At 40.6% G+C, this 17,176-nt stretch overlaps 2 protein-coding genes across 2 annotated transcripts; both read left to right on the top strand.

The window, feature by feature from the left end:
* Window positions 1–273: 273 nt before the first annotated feature.
* On the top strand, window positions 274–2,997 carry LOC121684868. Its single transcript, XM_042064990.1, has 4 exons — window positions 274–291; window positions 431–728; window positions 1,170–1,478; window positions 2,765–2,997. Exons 1-4 carry the CDS (start codon window positions 274–276, stop codon window positions 2,872–2,874), a joined length of 735 nt encoding a protein of 244 aa, XP_041920924.1. The 3' UTR covers window positions 2,875–2,997.
* Window positions 2,998–14,802: 11,805 nt separating this feature from the next.
* Window positions 14,803–15,935, top strand: LOC121685846 (complement C1q-like protein 2). The gene is made up of 3 exons (XM_042066633.1): window positions 14,803–14,978; window positions 15,099–15,275; window positions 15,377–15,935. The coding sequence occupies exons 1-3, from the start codon at window positions 14,837–14,839 to the stop codon at window positions 15,658–15,660; spliced, it is 603 nt and encodes a 200-aa protein (XP_041922567.1). The 5' UTR covers window positions 14,803–14,836; the 3' UTR covers window positions 15,661–15,935.
* Window positions 15,936–17,176: the final 1,241 nt, after the last annotated feature.

Here is a 17,176-nt window from a genome sequence, read left to right as displayed (position 1 = left end):
TCATATAATTTCAGTAAATAGTATGTGAATGACATATAAACTTTATTTGAAACATCTGTATCCACTTAGATTTAGGGATTAAAAGTTTTGAACTGATATGCCTATGCTGGTCATTTCAGTTAGTTCTTTGCAATTACTTATATCTATTTTAGGCAATTTGTGTTTACAAAAATTTAATTTATGGTTCAATGTTTTTTTTTTATGATAGCTCTACAAAAGGGGGCACCATTGTTCCATCACCCTACAGAGGCAATACCGTCAGCCCATCACCGTATGACCTCAACAACTCTGGTACATCACTCTATGGAAGCAATGCACCCAGCCCATCACCGTATGGCCTCAACACCTCTGGTCCACCTCCCTACGGAAGCAATAGACCTAACCAATCACTGTATGGCCTCAACACCTCTGGTCCACCTCTCTACGGAAGCAATACACCCAACCCAACCCATCACCGTATGGCTTTAACACCTCTGGTCCACCTCCTTACGGAAGCAATACACCCAACCCATCACCGTCTGACCTCAACACCTCTGGTCCTTCACCCGACAGAGGCCATGCAGCTCACCTGGCACCAAACAGGAGAGATGCATGCAACTCATCTGACGACGGCAACATCCCTGGACAGCAGGAAGAAAATGCATGGACACCATGTGATAGATGCAAGGGGGAGGTTGAAAAAATCCTTCATGAAAAAAGAAGAATCAATGAAGTTATCTCAAGAATAGGCAAGTAATGCAAGTTCTTCTAATGAATTCATGATGTAATTGTTTTATTAGTGATATGGGCCTTGAACACACAAACATACTGTTTTAACTATCCTTAAAAAAAGGCAGAAAAGACTATGGTATAAGATAAAAACGGTTCTAAGCTGGTTCACAAGTTCTGAGAATTGGACAGGCCCCCACTGCTTAAAAAAATCCTAGAGGAAACTTGTGCTTTGTTAAATTATATTCCTCCCGCAGGTGTATACATCTAATGAAATATCTGTCTGTCTGTCTCATGTGATGTATCTATCTATCTAATTCTTGTGGTTTCTATTTGCCCTGAAAAAGGCCTGTCATATAGGCATGGTTTTATGTTCTAAAATGAAAACTTTCCTGCCATTAAAGCTGTTTAACTTTGTTTTATCGTTTTATCGTATTGTTTGTACTGTTTCTCCCTTTCAGATCCAGGCCAGGTCAGAGAGCTTCAGACACTACTGGAGCTCATTGGAGAGAGGCATCATGACGGCGCAACATCTACATTAGGCCAGCAGGAGCTCTTTCCTGGGAGCGGCGTATTAATATCCTCGTTCCGCCTTGCTGCCTTGCATCAAGCATCAAAACCAAACAGCATGCGTCTCTTTCATGCACTTTTTGACCATTTCTTCACTTTGGAGGAATGTAAAAATGCAGTCCCCTTTGGCCGACCTGGCAACAACCCCTCAGGAAGAGGAAAACGGGTCCTTGACCGCAAAAAGGTTGACAGAATCCTAAGTAAGTTTTCCCAAAATGAAGCTCTGTGTGTTTTTAGGCCAGGATGTAAGGGATAATAAACTCCACGCTGTGCGTACATAGGAAATTATTGCACGTTCGAAGTGATTATAAGGTCCCAATGCCGCAGGCAGATGGACCTTTACGCTTTGATAAGTGCAATAATTTCCGATATACGCACGGCGTGAAGTTTATTATCCCGCTTATACCACTGCTTAGTACTGTTGCTACGTCTTTACTAAGTTGTTTTGCTAACAATGTACACATTTTGATAGCTATCACAGTCTCATTTGCAGAACTACTTCTTTCCTCCACACTTTGCCTCAATCAAAACTTACCAGCACAAACTGCCATTACTAGTTCTAAATGGATGGTTGCTATGATCAAAAGCGGTTCCTTAGTTCCACCTGTCATTGTCAAGTGCTGCATCCAAAGATTCTATCCAGTCTTGGCTTTTGTAAAATCACTGTTTCTCGTACTGCCAAACGCATCCAGACTCCATCCAAAAACCATCGCGGTCACAAGTTAGTGTTGCTGTGATGCAGACGTCGGTCAGGCCACTAAACTGTAATCCTGTGTTCATCATACAGTTCACAACGATTTGGGCGAATGGATATGCAAATGTGATACGGACAAAAAAAGTGGAACTACTTCATAGCCGTACAGTTATAGAAAATTAATGCACATTCCAAATAGCTCATCAGAATAGGAAATTTGATCAAGCAGTGATATAAAAAAACATGTTTGTGCCATTTATATGTGAAAATGGCTCTCTGCACCCTCTACAGTTTGAAACATGCCATAACCTTTTGGTCCAAATGCAGATGTTGAACCGCACTTTTGGGGCTCTTCAATGTCATATGGCCAAGCAATGGCTGGAAATGCTAGGAATGTCCCCGGATAGTGATAGAAAAATATTTTTATTTGCAAATTACATTTCCGTAAGGATTGTTTTTCAAATGACAAGTTTGAGGGTGGATTCTGCAGCACTCTTCGTCTCTCCCTTTCTCCCTCCAAGTTCGTCAGCCCCTTTCATCTCTGCCCCTCTTCAACCTCCCCCTTCCAAAAACATCCCCACACATTTTGAAAGCCTTTTTCAGAAATGTGAGGTGGGTGGAGTTGTTTATGGTTGTCCCAAAAAAACAATCAGCTGATTTCCAATTCTATGAACTGAAATGGACATCCACCTGGTGTTCTATACTTTGAACCTGAAGTGGAGTTGTGTATGGTATGTGGTAAGTCTTTTTGTCAATTTACTCATGCCAATTTGTAATGCTCTTGTCTTACAGCTTATGTCCTGAGATGTGGCACTCTGCCTGGTTGGGATGAAATCGAGGAGGCCAAGCTCAAGAAAGCCTTTGTCAACAAATGTAGGGCCAGAGCAAATTCTAAGGCATAGGCCACTGCTGTAGTCTACAGTATGTGGAGTGTGTTCTTTCTCACCCTTGTTAAGTTTAGGTTTTGTAGTACGGAGTGTGTTCTTTTTCATGGACCAAAGGTGTTAAGACCGTACCAAGTTGAGGTTTTGTACAGGTGCTGGTCATATAATTAGAATATTGGGGAAAAGTTATTTTAATTTCAGTAATTTTATTTCAGTGATTTTAAACTCGTAAATGTGAGACTTGTACATTATATAGATTCATTAGACAGGAAGTGAAATATTTCTAGCCATCATTCATGTTAATTTGGATGATTATGGCTTATAGCTAACAAAAACCCCAAATTCAGTCAGAAATTTTCTGACACTTGATTTGGGGATTTCTTTAGATATAAGCCATAATCATCAAAATTATCATGAATAATGGCTAGAAATATATCACTTACTGTCTAATGAATCTATAACTTTCCAGTTTCACGTTTTACATTGAATAACTGGAATTAAAAAAAAACTTTTCCACAATATTCTAATTACATGACCAGCACCAGTATGTGTGTTACTGGTACTGTGTTTCCTTTTCACATGGTTTCATGTGTTTGAGCCAAACCCAAGTGTGATTATTCCACATACCTCAGCAGAGCTGGTCAGTTTTCATTGTTTATCATCTGGAAGTGGTAATTTTGTCTATATGCCGGATTGCTTTATACAATGCACCAGTTCACATGGTGTTTGTTCCAATTGTGTAAATGTATCTGTTTTGCTGAACAGAATAGTTCACCAGAAATTAAGTCACCATCTACTCCCCCCTCCCCCTTTCTGAGTAGAAGTCTTAGGTTTTGAGGATAAAAAAAACAAAAAAACTTTACAGTAAGGGGGTGAGTAAATGATGACTGACACTTTGGTTTTGTATTTATTTATTTATTTATATGTATCAAATACGTATGGTGTACTGATATAGAATTGTACTGTAATACCCAAATAAAAGTGTTAAACTTTTCAATATTGAGTGGTGGTTGGGTTTATTTTAGTATTTTTTCTAAAGATAATTATTTTTTGTATTTATTCTCAATTTGTTCTCGTATTTCTCAAGTATGGCTCAGATATCATTCTCAAATATAGCTTCAGGAAGACATGTAAAAGAAACAATCAGTACATGGAAGACACACTTAAGACAATGGTAAGATCTCGTTTAGGGCTCATACTTCTCAGATTTGTTTCATAAAAGTCTCAGATTCATCTCATGTTATTCTCTTTAATTGTCCTTCAAAATAACCAAGACGTATTGAGATCAGGGGCATAATTATGAGATCTCCTCTGTTTATCCCACTTCTCAAGTATTGCTGAACTGATTTTCTCAACTATCTCTTAGTGATGTCTTGTCTCTTTTAAGCTTACCTCTTGCTCCTAAGGGACCCTTAGGAGAAGTAATCCAGAAACAAATGGTCACAGAATGATATGAATATGAGAAGCTCAAACTGATCTCAGGAGATGAGATTGAACAGCAGATGAGCAACACATTTTTCCTCATATTTTACCATAGTCTGGATAGACGGTTTATTGTGGACTTGTACAAATTGTCTGCGGTTAGAAAGGTATGATCTAAACCAAGCGAGTGCTGAGTCTTTAATGCCTATCAAATGTTCAAGCCTGTGAAGTAGTATGTCATGGTCTATGGTGTCGAAGGCAGCACTGAGGTCCAGGAGGACTAAAATTGATATATGTCCTGGCTGATTCAGTACTTTGGTGAGCTCTGAAACCAGACTGATATCATTCTTCGATTTTATTCATATGTAAGAAGGCACTAATTTGTTTGGACACTATTTTTTCTAATAGTTTCGACAGAAAAGGGAGATTAGATATAGGCCTATAGTTGGCCAGGCTGTTAGGGTCAAGGGTAGGTTTTTTGAGGGATGGCTTAATAACAGATAACTTAAACGACTGGTACATGCCCTGAAAGCAGTGAGTTATTTATGATCTGGAGCAAAGCATTATCCAAGAAAGGGAGAGCAGATTTCAGAAGATGAGTAGGGATAGGATCTAGTAGACTAGTTGTAGATTTTGATTAGGAAATTGTGGAAGTGAGGTCTAATATGTCGATCGGTGTAAATTAATTCAAAGTTGTTCGTCTCATCTGTGATTCAATTATGTTTTCGCTACCGTTCAGCAATGGAGTACGAATATCTGGTAAGACTGATTGGTTATTAATCTTATCTCTAATTGTTTCAATTTTGTCATTGAAAAAATTTATGAAGTCATTACTGTTTAGGCATATAGGGATAGATTCGGTTACTTCAGTGTGGCTCTTCGTCAGGCGGGAAATTGTGGTAAAGAGAAATTTTGTATTATTTTTGTTTTCTTTGCAAGGAATAGTAGGTTGACTTAGCCTCGTTGAGTGCTTTTTTGTAGGTGATAAGGCTATCTTTCCATGCTTGGCGGAAGACTTCCAATTTAGTAGTACGCCATTTTTGTTCAAGTTTGCGCGCTGCTTGTTTGAGGGTTTTTGTCTGTGTGGTGTACCATGGAGCACGCCTTACTTGTTTCCTTACTCTCTTTTTTAGTGGTGCTACTGAATGAAGGGTTGAGCGTAATGAGTTCATTACATTATCAGTTAACAAGTCGACCTCGGTTGGATTAAGGAAAGGGCCTTCTGATACCACATGGGTCCGGGGCAAATGTAAGCGAAATGTTTTCTAGAAAGTCTGCATTCGTTTTTTTAGATAGGCCGCGGCAGTAGTATTAAACTAAATTGGGTACTGCATATTGTAATGTCATTGTAAAAGTAATTAGATGGTGGTCAGTTAAGGTCGGGTGTTGTGGCAGAACTGTTAACTGCTCTATGCTTATGTCGTATGACAAGACTAGATCAATAGTATGGTTATCTCGGTGTGTGGGTGAATTAACATTATGACAGAACCCAACATGTTCAATTACGGATTGAAATGCAATTGTGAGACAATCATCTTCGTTGCTTTGGATGACGTCATTACTCATGCACGAGCTTGACTGAAGTGGCCACCTTGATTGGCTGATGATTGTAACGCGGGAATGATTCCAAACACCTCCCTTACGATGATGAGTGACAGGTCTGAGAATGCGTGTGCTACACAAGTAGTGCAAAGGACGGAAGATGATGAATAACTGAATAAAAAGGCCTAACCTAAATGAATAAAGAGTAAGGCAAAACAAATAGCCTAGTAGCATAATGAAACATACGGATTGATGCAGTAGCCTATCTTTGCAACATTATTAAATTAATCTGTCACCATAGGCCTATGCCTATACGTTTGCAAAGAGGAGAACATTTTAATTTGATTCACAATGAGACATATTTACATGTTGAGAATGAGTAGTTTTGGTTGTTGGTGGCGTTATTGCATCCTTAGTTATGCCTACAATGCAAAATTGTTCCCTCACGATTGGAAGCTCCTGAAATCCCGCATAGGATTTCAAAACATTGCGACGCGAAATACCACAAAAAGCTGTTTGTGAATAGGTCTTAGGGAGTTAGGAGTCCTCTCGACTTCTTTTAAGCTATCCCAGACTTAGGTGCTACTTTTAGGTCTAAAATGCTTTGTGAATTACTTTTAGTGAGAAAAATTAGGAGTCCTAAAGTTAGGAGTGACACGCCCATTATTTTTAGGAGTTGCTCCTAAATTCGCCAGTTTGGAGCTACTTTTACCTTTGAAATTCTTTGTGAATACGGCCCCAGGTTGAGAACCAATGAGAGACTCGTAGAAATACTAAAAAGTGAAAATGACAGTATGGAATGCTTCTATTCCCTAATTCATCTTTTTGCACAAGAAAAACCCCTGCAGGTCATATAGGTTTAGTCAGATTTTTGTTTCTTTTTTTTTTCGCATTTCCAAATTTCCGTCAAGGATTCCCGGGACACTGAAAGACCGGGGTAGACGAAACTTGTTGGGCATGTAACCCCATATGGATAGCATGGAACCATCATTTTCGTTTTGATCTGTAGCCCCCCCGCTGGACTGCACCCCCCGAAAGGAGGGTAGGGCAGACACAGTTTTCTGTGAATATCTCGAGAACCGTAGGGCCTAGGAGGTCCACCTTTTTTTTGTATGTTGGTCTTAAGGGGGCATGTCCAGCCATCCCATTACCACTTATTTCATGTATAGCGCCACGTAGTTAAAAATTAAAAAGCAAAAAATTAGGTGTTTTCATCACAATATCTCTGGCTGACATGGTCAAAACTGCACGAAATTGAAAGTGTAGGATCATTATGACACCCTCCGAATGCATGCCAAGTTTTGTAAACTTTCGTTCATGGGGTGACCGTACACCAACAAGGATTCCCGGGACACTGAAAGGCCGGGGTACACGAAACTTGGTGGGCATGTAACCCCACATGGATAGCATGGAACCATCATTTTTCGTTTTGATCTGTAGCCCCCCTGCTGTACTGGACCCCCCGAAAGGAGGGTAGGGCAGACACAGTTTTCTGTGAATATCTTGAGAACCGTAGGGCCTAGGATGACCAATTTTTTCCGTATGTTTGCCTCCAGGGGTCATGTTAACCCATTCCATGTGCACATATGTGCATAAACAGATACACACGCACACACATACATTCACAGTAATCATACGTGTGACACATACTCACACAGTAGACAAATGTACGCATGCATGCACATGCACAAACACACATACGCAGGCAAACACACAAGCACGCACACACCCACACACATAAACATAAACGTGTACACGCACACATGCACACAATTCAAGAATTTCTCAGAATTATGAACAGGCAAGATGGGGGTGGGGTTGTATAAAATTAATTTTACATGTGAAATCTATGAACTAATCATGTTTTGGTACTTGTTGTCTAGCAGATACCAGTGAGAATTGAGTGTGGATAATGCAATTTAGTGAGACAGTTAGAATCATATAGGCCTTTCAGCGTGATTTATTTTTGTGGAAAAAATGTGCTGGACTGGGCGGCGGTCATATTTTGATGTATCGCTCTGCGGTACATCTAGTTTTAACTATTCTCATTTCATTACCATATCAATAAGATACCTCCTTCTCTTTCTCCCTCCCTCCCTCTCTCTCTCACACACACTCTCACTTTCTGTCTCTCTCTCCTCCCTCTCTCGTATTATTTTGTGTTTGTCACAGGGGTCTTCACAGCTCCAGTCAGAGGGGTCTACACCTTTGTTGTATTTCTCTCAGGTTCCTGAGGGCTCATGTGTGGGTGTACGATGATATGGAACGCTACACCACCTGCTCTTCACCATGTGAGGAGTCAGTCCTCTGGCTTTAAGGAAATATTGATTCACCCGCATATTGCAATATTGTGTTTTGTGATACTGTATTGTTTTCCAAAACCATGTGTCAAGTGTTGTTTGCAGATATAGGGAAATGCTAATTCCTTTGCTTAAATTGCATAAAAACTACCACTGTTATTTGCTCAAATAAATCTAATGTAAATTTTCTGATTGAAAATGTAATACATGGTGGCGTGCTTTCTAGTTATATGTTTAGTGTGTTTCTTAGTCTAACATACCAGTTGTTATGACAGTTCTTCCTATACATTAGATAGATAGATAGATAGATACTTTATTGATCCCCAAGGGGAAATTCAAGGGTCTCAGTAGCAAACAGACATCACACACAACATGCATTTACAGCAGAAATGGTAAAGATAAGTATAAGTATAAACATATAACTAAACTCCGCTGTACAATAAAGACAGTAGAAGATAAGAAAGATAAGAAAACTAACAAAACTAAATATTAAATACACTATATAAATTAAATTAAGAAAGTCCAATATGCTTGAGGGTGATCAAGCATAAGACGCTTGTAGTGACAGGGCCGGGACTGGTGAGGTGCTAAAGGGAGTGAGTGTCATGGTGAAGGTGCAAACAGTAGTCCAACCATAGTCCTTAGTTATGTGTGCATGGCAAGGTGCTCAAGAGAGTGAGTGTTGTCATGGTGAAGGTGCAAAAAGTAGTCCCACATTAGTCCAATAGTGCAACAGTGCAAGAGTAAGGTCTAGAGACCAGCATAAATAATATGGACAGTATAATGTAGACAAGGTAAAATAAAAAACTATTTCAGTGCAAGAACAGGTTGAGGTAATAGGGTTATAGCCATTCATTCATTCAGTATTGTAGCAGAAGCCTGACCGCAGCCATTGATCATGTGTGCTAATATAGCATGAAAAACAGTGTAGCGGTAAAACAGTAGTGAAAACATTAGGCTGTGTACATTAGTAAAACAGTAGTAAGCAGTAGTGGGCAGTCAGTACTCAAACATGGACATGGAGAGGGTGGAGAGGCAGACAGACTAAGCAGAGAAGTCTATCTCTCCTCTTCCCTTTAGTGAGGCATTGAACAGTTCAATGGCCCTAGGAACAAATGACTTCCTCAGCATTTCAGTTGTGCATGGCAGTGAGCGAAGTCTCCAGCTGATCAAGCTCTTTTGGTTTTTGATAGTGCTGTAGAGCGGATGACATGAGTATTAGCCCAATAATTACGCCGCTAATAATCATGGCTATCTCTCTTTACCAGTTGCCACTTATGTCTGTCCGGAAGCTGTATCTGGAAGCTTGGGACATTTGGCAGCATTTTCCCCCAATACTTTTCGTCTTTTTTACCTGGCCTTTTCAGTCCCTCATGGCCTCTTTGTACCATCCATCCTCCCTGACGCTTATCACCACGGCTATGGTAGGCCTATCTGAGAATTTTTTTTCGAAAAGACGGGCTATATGGACCCAACCAACTCTTCTTGGGAGGGGAGAACAACCCATGCAGAGGCTGCGGTGTTAGGCATAGAATGTGAACGTGTGTAGCCAACTTTAAGAGAAGATAGATAAACGTGGCAAATGTCAATATTTTTCCCTCGACCGGCCCAAAAGTGAAGCGGCCCACCGGGAATTCTCCCGATTACCCACTCCGGGCCAGCCCACACAGATAAGAATCAAACCAAAGGAAACGTAACAAGTAGCCAAGAAGCAGGCCATGAAGCTGCCATGCAGCACAAGCAAGCAACCTACGGCAAAGCAGCAAAGCAGACTCAAGGCCAGAATATGATGCAGCAAAGCAGCAGCCAACAAGTTTTCTGTGACACTGTGGTTTTAATTAGAGCCTACGACCAAGAAACACCAGCGCCAACAGCTATTTATTTAAAGCGTTCTACGCTTTGACTGTTTGGGGAACCCTGCATCTCTTTCATTCATTTGGTTGAGTGGCCTGCTTTGGGTTAATAAAACCAGTCAAACAAGTGAATTGATCCAGATATGTGTTTTATGTCCTAAGAGGTTTAACACCGACATGTAGTGCCATCTCAAATAGAATGGAAGACTACGTCATGAAGTTGGTTGGCTTGGAACTTGTAGGACTACAGTAGACACATGCTTGTAAGACATCTGTCCGTTTCTTTACCTGAAGAAAATTCCTAATTTTTAGAGATAGTGAATAATCATGGGTCTCATGACAGTCTGTGAGGAAAGGTATGTGTGAGTGATAACAAAATCAAGGAAGTTTTTCAAGGATTTTTGGTACCATACAGTATAGTGTTATCAGTGCAAAACCATGAGGAAGTTCACAAAGTGATCAGTCCACCTAACAGTGAGAAGCGTTGGAGCGTAGAAGACATAGAGAGAGAGTAAGATTTGATGCCATAATTAGATAAACATTGCCTTCAGAAATGCATTTCCTGCATTTCCATGGCCATGCCTTGACGTTAGGAGGCCTGTATCTCCTCTCTGGAGCCCAGTCTGTCTTTTCACCATAAGGTCATGTGAGTACTTTCACAATCATGGTAAGCATTATATTTTACAAGGCCTAAACGTTAAACCCTCCTTAAATATCTAGGGATTGAAAGTTGCCCTTTTAAGACTGGCTTCTCTTTTTAATGTAGACTGACCTATCATTTGTCTAGCACACCTTTCTCATCCAAGTGGTATCCTAAATCTTGTGTATGTTAAAGGGCTAACATAGCACTTTGTTCATGTGTGATTCCATCAACAGTTTACTGTAGCTTGCTGCAATGTTACTTAAAAGAGACCCCCCACACACCCCCCCCCCCCCACGTCTGTTTATTTCAGTTTCCTTCATCTTTTTTTCACCTGTCATTGAGGAGGAAATAAAGGACCAATATGCTCCCTATCCTGGGTCATGAAAACAGTGTTTGGTTTACTTTTTATCTGTGTTCACTTACTGGATACAGGGTGAACAGTACAATGGTTGTCCATTGAAACTATCCGTATTTGCCAAGTAGCATAGTCTATCATGAAGGAGGATTAATTGATGTACTTGATTATGACAACGTTGTAAACGTATAGGCTACAGTTAAGCCAAGGGAACACCATAATTTCCCACCAGGCACAAAGCTCCACATGCCACAAGGTTTGGTTTACAAAAATACCTTTTCCATGAATTTTTAGAATTGTTTATTGATTTATTTATGTATTTATTTATTTTCATTTTTTTTATCTATAAATCCCTGAGACATAGTGTCTTGCGCAGTTGGTTTGATGTGACTAGGTCAATTGGTCAGGAAGCATAATGGATTCATAGATTGAAAACTGATTACAACGCATAATTCGCCTTATTCACCCGATGGCCAGAACCAGGCCTAAGGGTACACTTGCCATTACACCTCAGTCCAGCACTCCGTTTGCATACTGCCAAAAAAAAGCTCACCAAAAAAGAAGGGTTCATTGACCTGTTCTTCTTCAGTGAGGTTGTTTTTAGCAGTTTCTACAAAGCAGTTTCTGACAAAGTCACCATGTGTTGGTATGTCTGTGTGTGTGTGTGTGTGTGTGTGTATTTGTGAGTTAGGCTGTTGTCACCATGACTAGATGCCTACATTGCCTTACAAAATACACTATGTTTCATAAAGTTTCATAAAGTAAAGGCACAGCATCGAGAAATGTAAAGATTTATTCATAGGCCTAGATAATCATTCTTCCGCCAAGAAATGCATTTCCTCTATCATAATGGTTACTAATCAATGTCAAGATGCAGCAACTGTAACTTTTGTATCAAGTTGTGGTAGCGCAGTAACATAGAATGAAATGCGGTCAAGGTGTATGTTTGTGCTCACTGTACATTGGTATTTTTTTCTTGATACTGTACAATGTCTGTAAACAGTAAAAACTTTGAAACACTGTCTTGCAATCAACCTCCTCTGCACACAATAATGTGTAAATTTGTTTTGGAATAGAAAATAGTGCTGCCTTGCACATTATTCAAGTGAACTGTCATATTGATAACAAGACAAAGCAGTTTGACTATCTTGACATAAACAATGATGTAAGGACTTGTCATTTTGATGGCACTGACAGTTTTATTGGTTTAAATTGCTTTTGAGACATAGACTAAGCATTGAGGAAGACACGCTTTTGCAGGTAATCCACTCTGTAGTGCAATTTGCATTAATTGCTTTGAGAAATGCGTCAACTGTTGTGCAAAAGTTAATAATGATTTGAGACTTGCACCAAAGCGACTAAGAAAAACTGTAATTAATGTGGATTAATGGAGTAAATATGAAAGGGAATGAAATACTCATAAGCGCTTCCTTGTCTTCCAAAGTGTGGAGAACTACTGTAATACAACCAGTTAAACACGTGAACTGATCCAGATATGTGATTTAGATGTATGATAAGCATTAAAGGACTATTATTGGTGAACAGTGGCAGTGCCTCCTCCAGCCTCTGCTTTTAAAAGCATCACTGTGTTGGAGGAGAGTAGCCTACACTTCCTTCAGGAGGACAGAGGACCACAGCATCACCTGCAGCTTTCCCTGAACTTAGGTAAGGCTCCTCACACAAACTCAGCCTAATAACATTCATTACAACATAGCTCTCATCCTACTGTGATTTTAGATAGTATACACCATAGTGAGTCATTAGACATTTCACAAATCCATATATGTGATACATTCAGGAACAGTTTGCGAGTAATGCGTTGCAAAAGTAATATATTACTGTAATCTATTACTGTTTGCGGTAACGCGGTAATGTAAGGCATTACCAAAAAAAAATGGGTAATATTTTACTCGGTACAAACTTCAGTAACGCGTGTTAAAATGCAATTAACTAGTGTTTTGTTTTGCAAACGCGAGAACAACAGAGGGAAAACGTTATCTCCTCATACTGGTTGAAGATGACTGTGGCTGCAAGATGCAAGATTATCATGTCTGACTTCAACAATAAAGGCTCCCTGTATGCAGTTTGCTTGCTTGCATAAAATGATTACTTGCAACAACACGCCAACAACCTAGCCTGGCTAGCGCCACCACTTCTCAATGAGACGTGGTCTGGGAACCAAACGTTAATTTTCTCGTATTAGAAAAAAATGCCCAGATCCGTTTATTGGGTGCCACGGATGTCTATGATTCTGACTATGATTGTTCCTTGTATTGCATAAGGAGCACTGTGCCTATTGCATTCCACTGTTGTTAGCCTTTAGCCTAGCTCAGTCATTATGCTATACCACATCTCCCTCCATTGGAAGAGCAATGAGCTGCATTGAGCATAATAAACTGCATTTAGAATGGCAAATCCATATTTCTAGATATTTTGGTGAAAGTAACTTAGTAATGTAAAGTAATGCAATAGTAGTGTAATGCCTTACAATTCAGAGACAGTAATGTTATAATGTAACAAAATACTTTTAAATGACAGTAATTAGTAATACATAATACATTATGATTTTAAAGTAACTTGCCTAACACTGTTCAGGAATGCTTTAGATTTAGATGCTTCTTTTTTCAGGGTTTTCTCATGTGTATGTGTGTGTGTGTGTGTGTGTGTCAAAGCACAATTATGCCAATTTCCATATAACCAAATCCTCCCGAGCCTTAGACAACACACAGAGGCAGTGGTGGTAAAGAAAATATTTATTGGTACAAGCAGCATAAAACACTGTCCGGTATAATGGGAAGTGATATCTTAAACACCACTAGGGGGCAGGAGCACACACAGCACATGCACACTAACACCACTATGGGGCAGGTGCACATAGGGGCAGCCGTGGCCTACTGGTTAGTGCTTCGGCCTTGTTACCAGAGGGTTGCCGGTTCGTACCCTGACCAGTAGGCACGGCTGAAGTGCCCTTGAGCAAGGCACCTAACCCCTCACTGCTCCTGGAGCGCCGCTGTTGTTGCAGGCAGCTCACTGCGCCGGGATTAGTGTGTGCTTCACCTCACTGTGTGCTGAGTGTGTTTCACTAATTCACGGATTGGGATAAATGCAGAGACCAAATTTCCCTCACAGGATCAAAAGAGTATATATACTTACTTATACACAGCACATGCACACCAACACCACTAGGGGGCAAGAGCACACACAGCACACACACACTAACACCACTAGGGGGCAGGAGCACACAAAGCACATGCACACTAACACCACTAGGGGGCAGGACACTAACACACTGACTGGCACCCCACAAGTTTAAAGCTGCAGTTGGTAAGTCTGACAGATTGAGGGGACTTAGCCAAAATGTTTCATGTTAACAACTCTCATGCCCCTCCCCCACTACCACCGAGCACCCTCTCATCGAGTTTGTGCTCGTCAGTGCACACCAGACTGCACCAGACTGTGATTGACAGTCAGATCTCACACCAGAAGAACCGGGAGCTGTGGATTTTTACAAAACAAATAACAGGCTCTAGGTGGAGGTAGAAGTGCGGGGTTTTTTTCTTAAACCGGCTGATTTATGTTGTTCTGTCGGAGCATAGTGTCGGTTTCAGTGAATAAGATCAAAAAAATCTTGCCAACTGCAGCTTTAGGCTAGTTTAAAGTGTAACTCTTTGACCAAGGGCATTTTTCTGCATTAAATCACATCAAATAAGCCGTGGAGACAGTATTTTTCGTTGATCAACCACTACAGATTTGATCCGGTATACGCTATAGCCCTAAATTGTAAACAGTGGATAGCTATGGGCTAATGTGTGTGTGTGTGTGTGTGTTCAGTTTTCATTAGGTGTGACAGCTGTGTGTGTTGAGCATGAAAACTCCTGGAGCTGCTGTGCTGCTGTTGCTTTGGGCTGGTATAGTTGCGGTTGCAGGGGAGACTTGCCAGCCTGACATCTACAATGTGCTGAAGGAAATCAGCGCTCTGGTGAAACAACTTAGGTGGGAAACCAATGGTGAGAAATGTTTGATTCTGTCCCCAAAATACCCCCCTAGTTTTGTTTTGTTTGGTTTGGCTCACTCATCTCTCTCTTTCTCTGCATGTGTGTGTGTGTGTGTGCGTGTGTTGTCCTTAGCTCAGGCAAAGGATCTGACGGAATTGAGAAGGGAAAGAGATAACAGCAAGGTGTCTTTCTCTGCCTCACTGAAAACATCACCAGGTCATCAGTACTACGGTCCCTATAACAGCCCTACCACACTGATCTACAGACATGTCTTCACTAACACCGGAAATGCCTACAACAACAACACAGGTATTACTGTAAACACACAGCCCAGACTGAAACTGTAGGAATCGCATTGTCATGTCTCTTGATATTTTGTATATTTAGTTGCTATTTTTCTTCCACTGTAGGTATTTTCACAGCTCCAGTCAGAGGGGTCTACCACTTTGTTGTATTCATTCATGGACATTGTCATGAACATAGAGGCATAGCAGTCTCTCTTAATAAAAACAAAGAGCATGTAGCCATGGCATGGACTCAACAGTCAACACTGAATTTGAATGGTGGGACTGGAGCTTCTCTGCTGCTGGAGGTGGGAGATGTGGTCTATGTGAAGCTGCCGGAAAATGCATGGTTGGCGGACAACCAATTTCACTTCAACACCTTCTCTGGTCACTTGCTCTTCCCCATGTGAGGGAAGCAGTAGACGGAGAAGTTATGGAGTGATGCTAGCAGTGAGAACTACACACTCCTAACCTTGTTCTTTAGATGGTCACTGGGTGGATCTGACCAACATATTTAGTGTGTCTTATGTATAAGTCAGGGTTATTTTATAGTGATTGCTATGTGCTAGCTGGCTGGTTGTTGGTATGTGGTTTTACCTAGTGTTTGTATATCAACACTAGAAATGAAATATGCTGTACTCGGTATATCTGTCATTCGCATAATGAAATAAAAGCTTAAATTAAATTCTATGTTACTCACTGGTATCCATATTCTCCATGCCTGTCAAGCCACCTGAAGACATCTAACATAACATTCCAGTTAGCCGCTAACTTACAGTAACATAACTAATCAAGTTAAAGATATGGGACTAGGCTTCATTTCATGTCAATCAGGAATAACCGTAAGAGCTGCTGAACTGCTGTTTAGTAAAAGTCAAATATTTGACTGTAGTGCTCTCAACACCTAAATGATTGAAAATGGAGTCATGGCCTACACGAAGTGTAGAAGGCAAAGGTGTAGGCTACATGAGATGCAATCAGATATCCCTGTACATATAGTGTAGTCCAGGGCATGACTATGTCAGGTGTTATCATCACGGTGCTATTGGGGAAGTGTCAAACTCCATAAATGGGATAAAAATAAGGCCATCATACAATCACTCACCAATAAAGTAGTATAGTTATGGAAGGACAATGGGGCTAAAACAGATCAAAGTGTTATGTAAACTGGACAATGTATTAACACGTAAAATATTTTAACTTAACGCTAACATTTCAAGGGAAATGCAAAAACTCAGAAAAACAGGCAGGCTGGGGCCGCAGTCCAACAACAAAGAATTATCCAAAAACATGAGAACCAGACAAAGTCATAATCCAAAGACAGGCAGTTTCAAAGTTTCCATAAAGCAAAGTTCTAACTTTTTTATTCATCATACACTCCAATATCACTATCACCTGCTTTTTATGTTAAGTTCCTTCCTTGATAAGTCAACCTTAAATCATCATTTGAAGCATTGCTTTAAGCTGCATGTACAGTGAGTAAAGGAACACATGGAGATCACATTTCATTTCACTTTACATAATCAATGACCTTGCCAAGAACAACTTGTTTGCCTGGTCTGTCATGCTGTGACACCAGGAGGTCTTCTTTCAGTGTCAGGTCATGTGGGTAGTTTCACAATCAGGATAAGTGTTATGCAGGGTTACCATGGAAATGCAAAGATCTTGCAAGAGCACAATTTCAATTAGCTCAACGATTCACTCAGGCAATCAGTAATGATCCTCATTACCCATAACCTGACTCTCGCCAGATGAATTTCTTTCCGCTTAGCTCCGCCTAGCTTCTCTCACATCCATCTGGGACCTCTTCCATTGAGAGTGATTTCTGCACCGTATGGTACAGCCAATCAGGACGCAGGGCGGGAGTTTCATAGATGTGACATAGCGTAGAAGCGACTGTGAGACTGTTATCAGCGTCACGGGTTG

Source organism: Alosa sapidissima, chromosome 16 (assembly GCF_018492685.1).
Source record: "Alosa sapidissima isolate fAloSap1 chromosome 16, fAloSap1.pri, whole genome shotgun sequence".
Classification (NCBI taxonomy): Eukaryota; Metazoa; Chordata; class Actinopteri; order Clupeiformes; family Clupeidae; genus Alosa; species Alosa sapidissima.
Note: the sequence above shows the minus strand (reverse complement) of the source record. Positions and strands in the feature narration are given on the sequence as shown.

Excerpts from the sequence above, each read along its gene's own strand:
- LOC121685846 (XM_042066633.1), top strand. The coding sequence starts at position 14,837 with ATGAAAACTCCTGGAGCTGCTGTGCTGCTGTTGCTTTGGGCTGGTATA. Across the intron at positions 14,979-15,098 it reads ACTTAGGTGGGAAACCAATG|CTCAGGCAAAGGATCTGACG; the intron begins GTGAGAAATGTT and ends TGTTGTCCTTAG. Across the intron at positions 15,276-15,376 it reads TGCCTACAACAACAACACAG|GTATTTTCACAGCTCCAGTC; the intron begins GTATTACTGTAA and ends CTTCCACTGTAG.
- LOC121684868 (XM_042064990.1), top strand. Across the intron at positions 729-1,169 it reads TGAAGTTATCTCAAGAATAG|ATCCAGGCCAGGTCAGAGAG; the intron begins GCAAGTAATGCA and ends TCTCCCTTTCAG. Across the intron at positions 1,479-2,764 it reads AAAGGTTGACAGAATCCTAA|CTTATGTCCTGAGATGTGGC; the intron begins GTAAGTTTTCCC and ends CTTGTCTTACAG.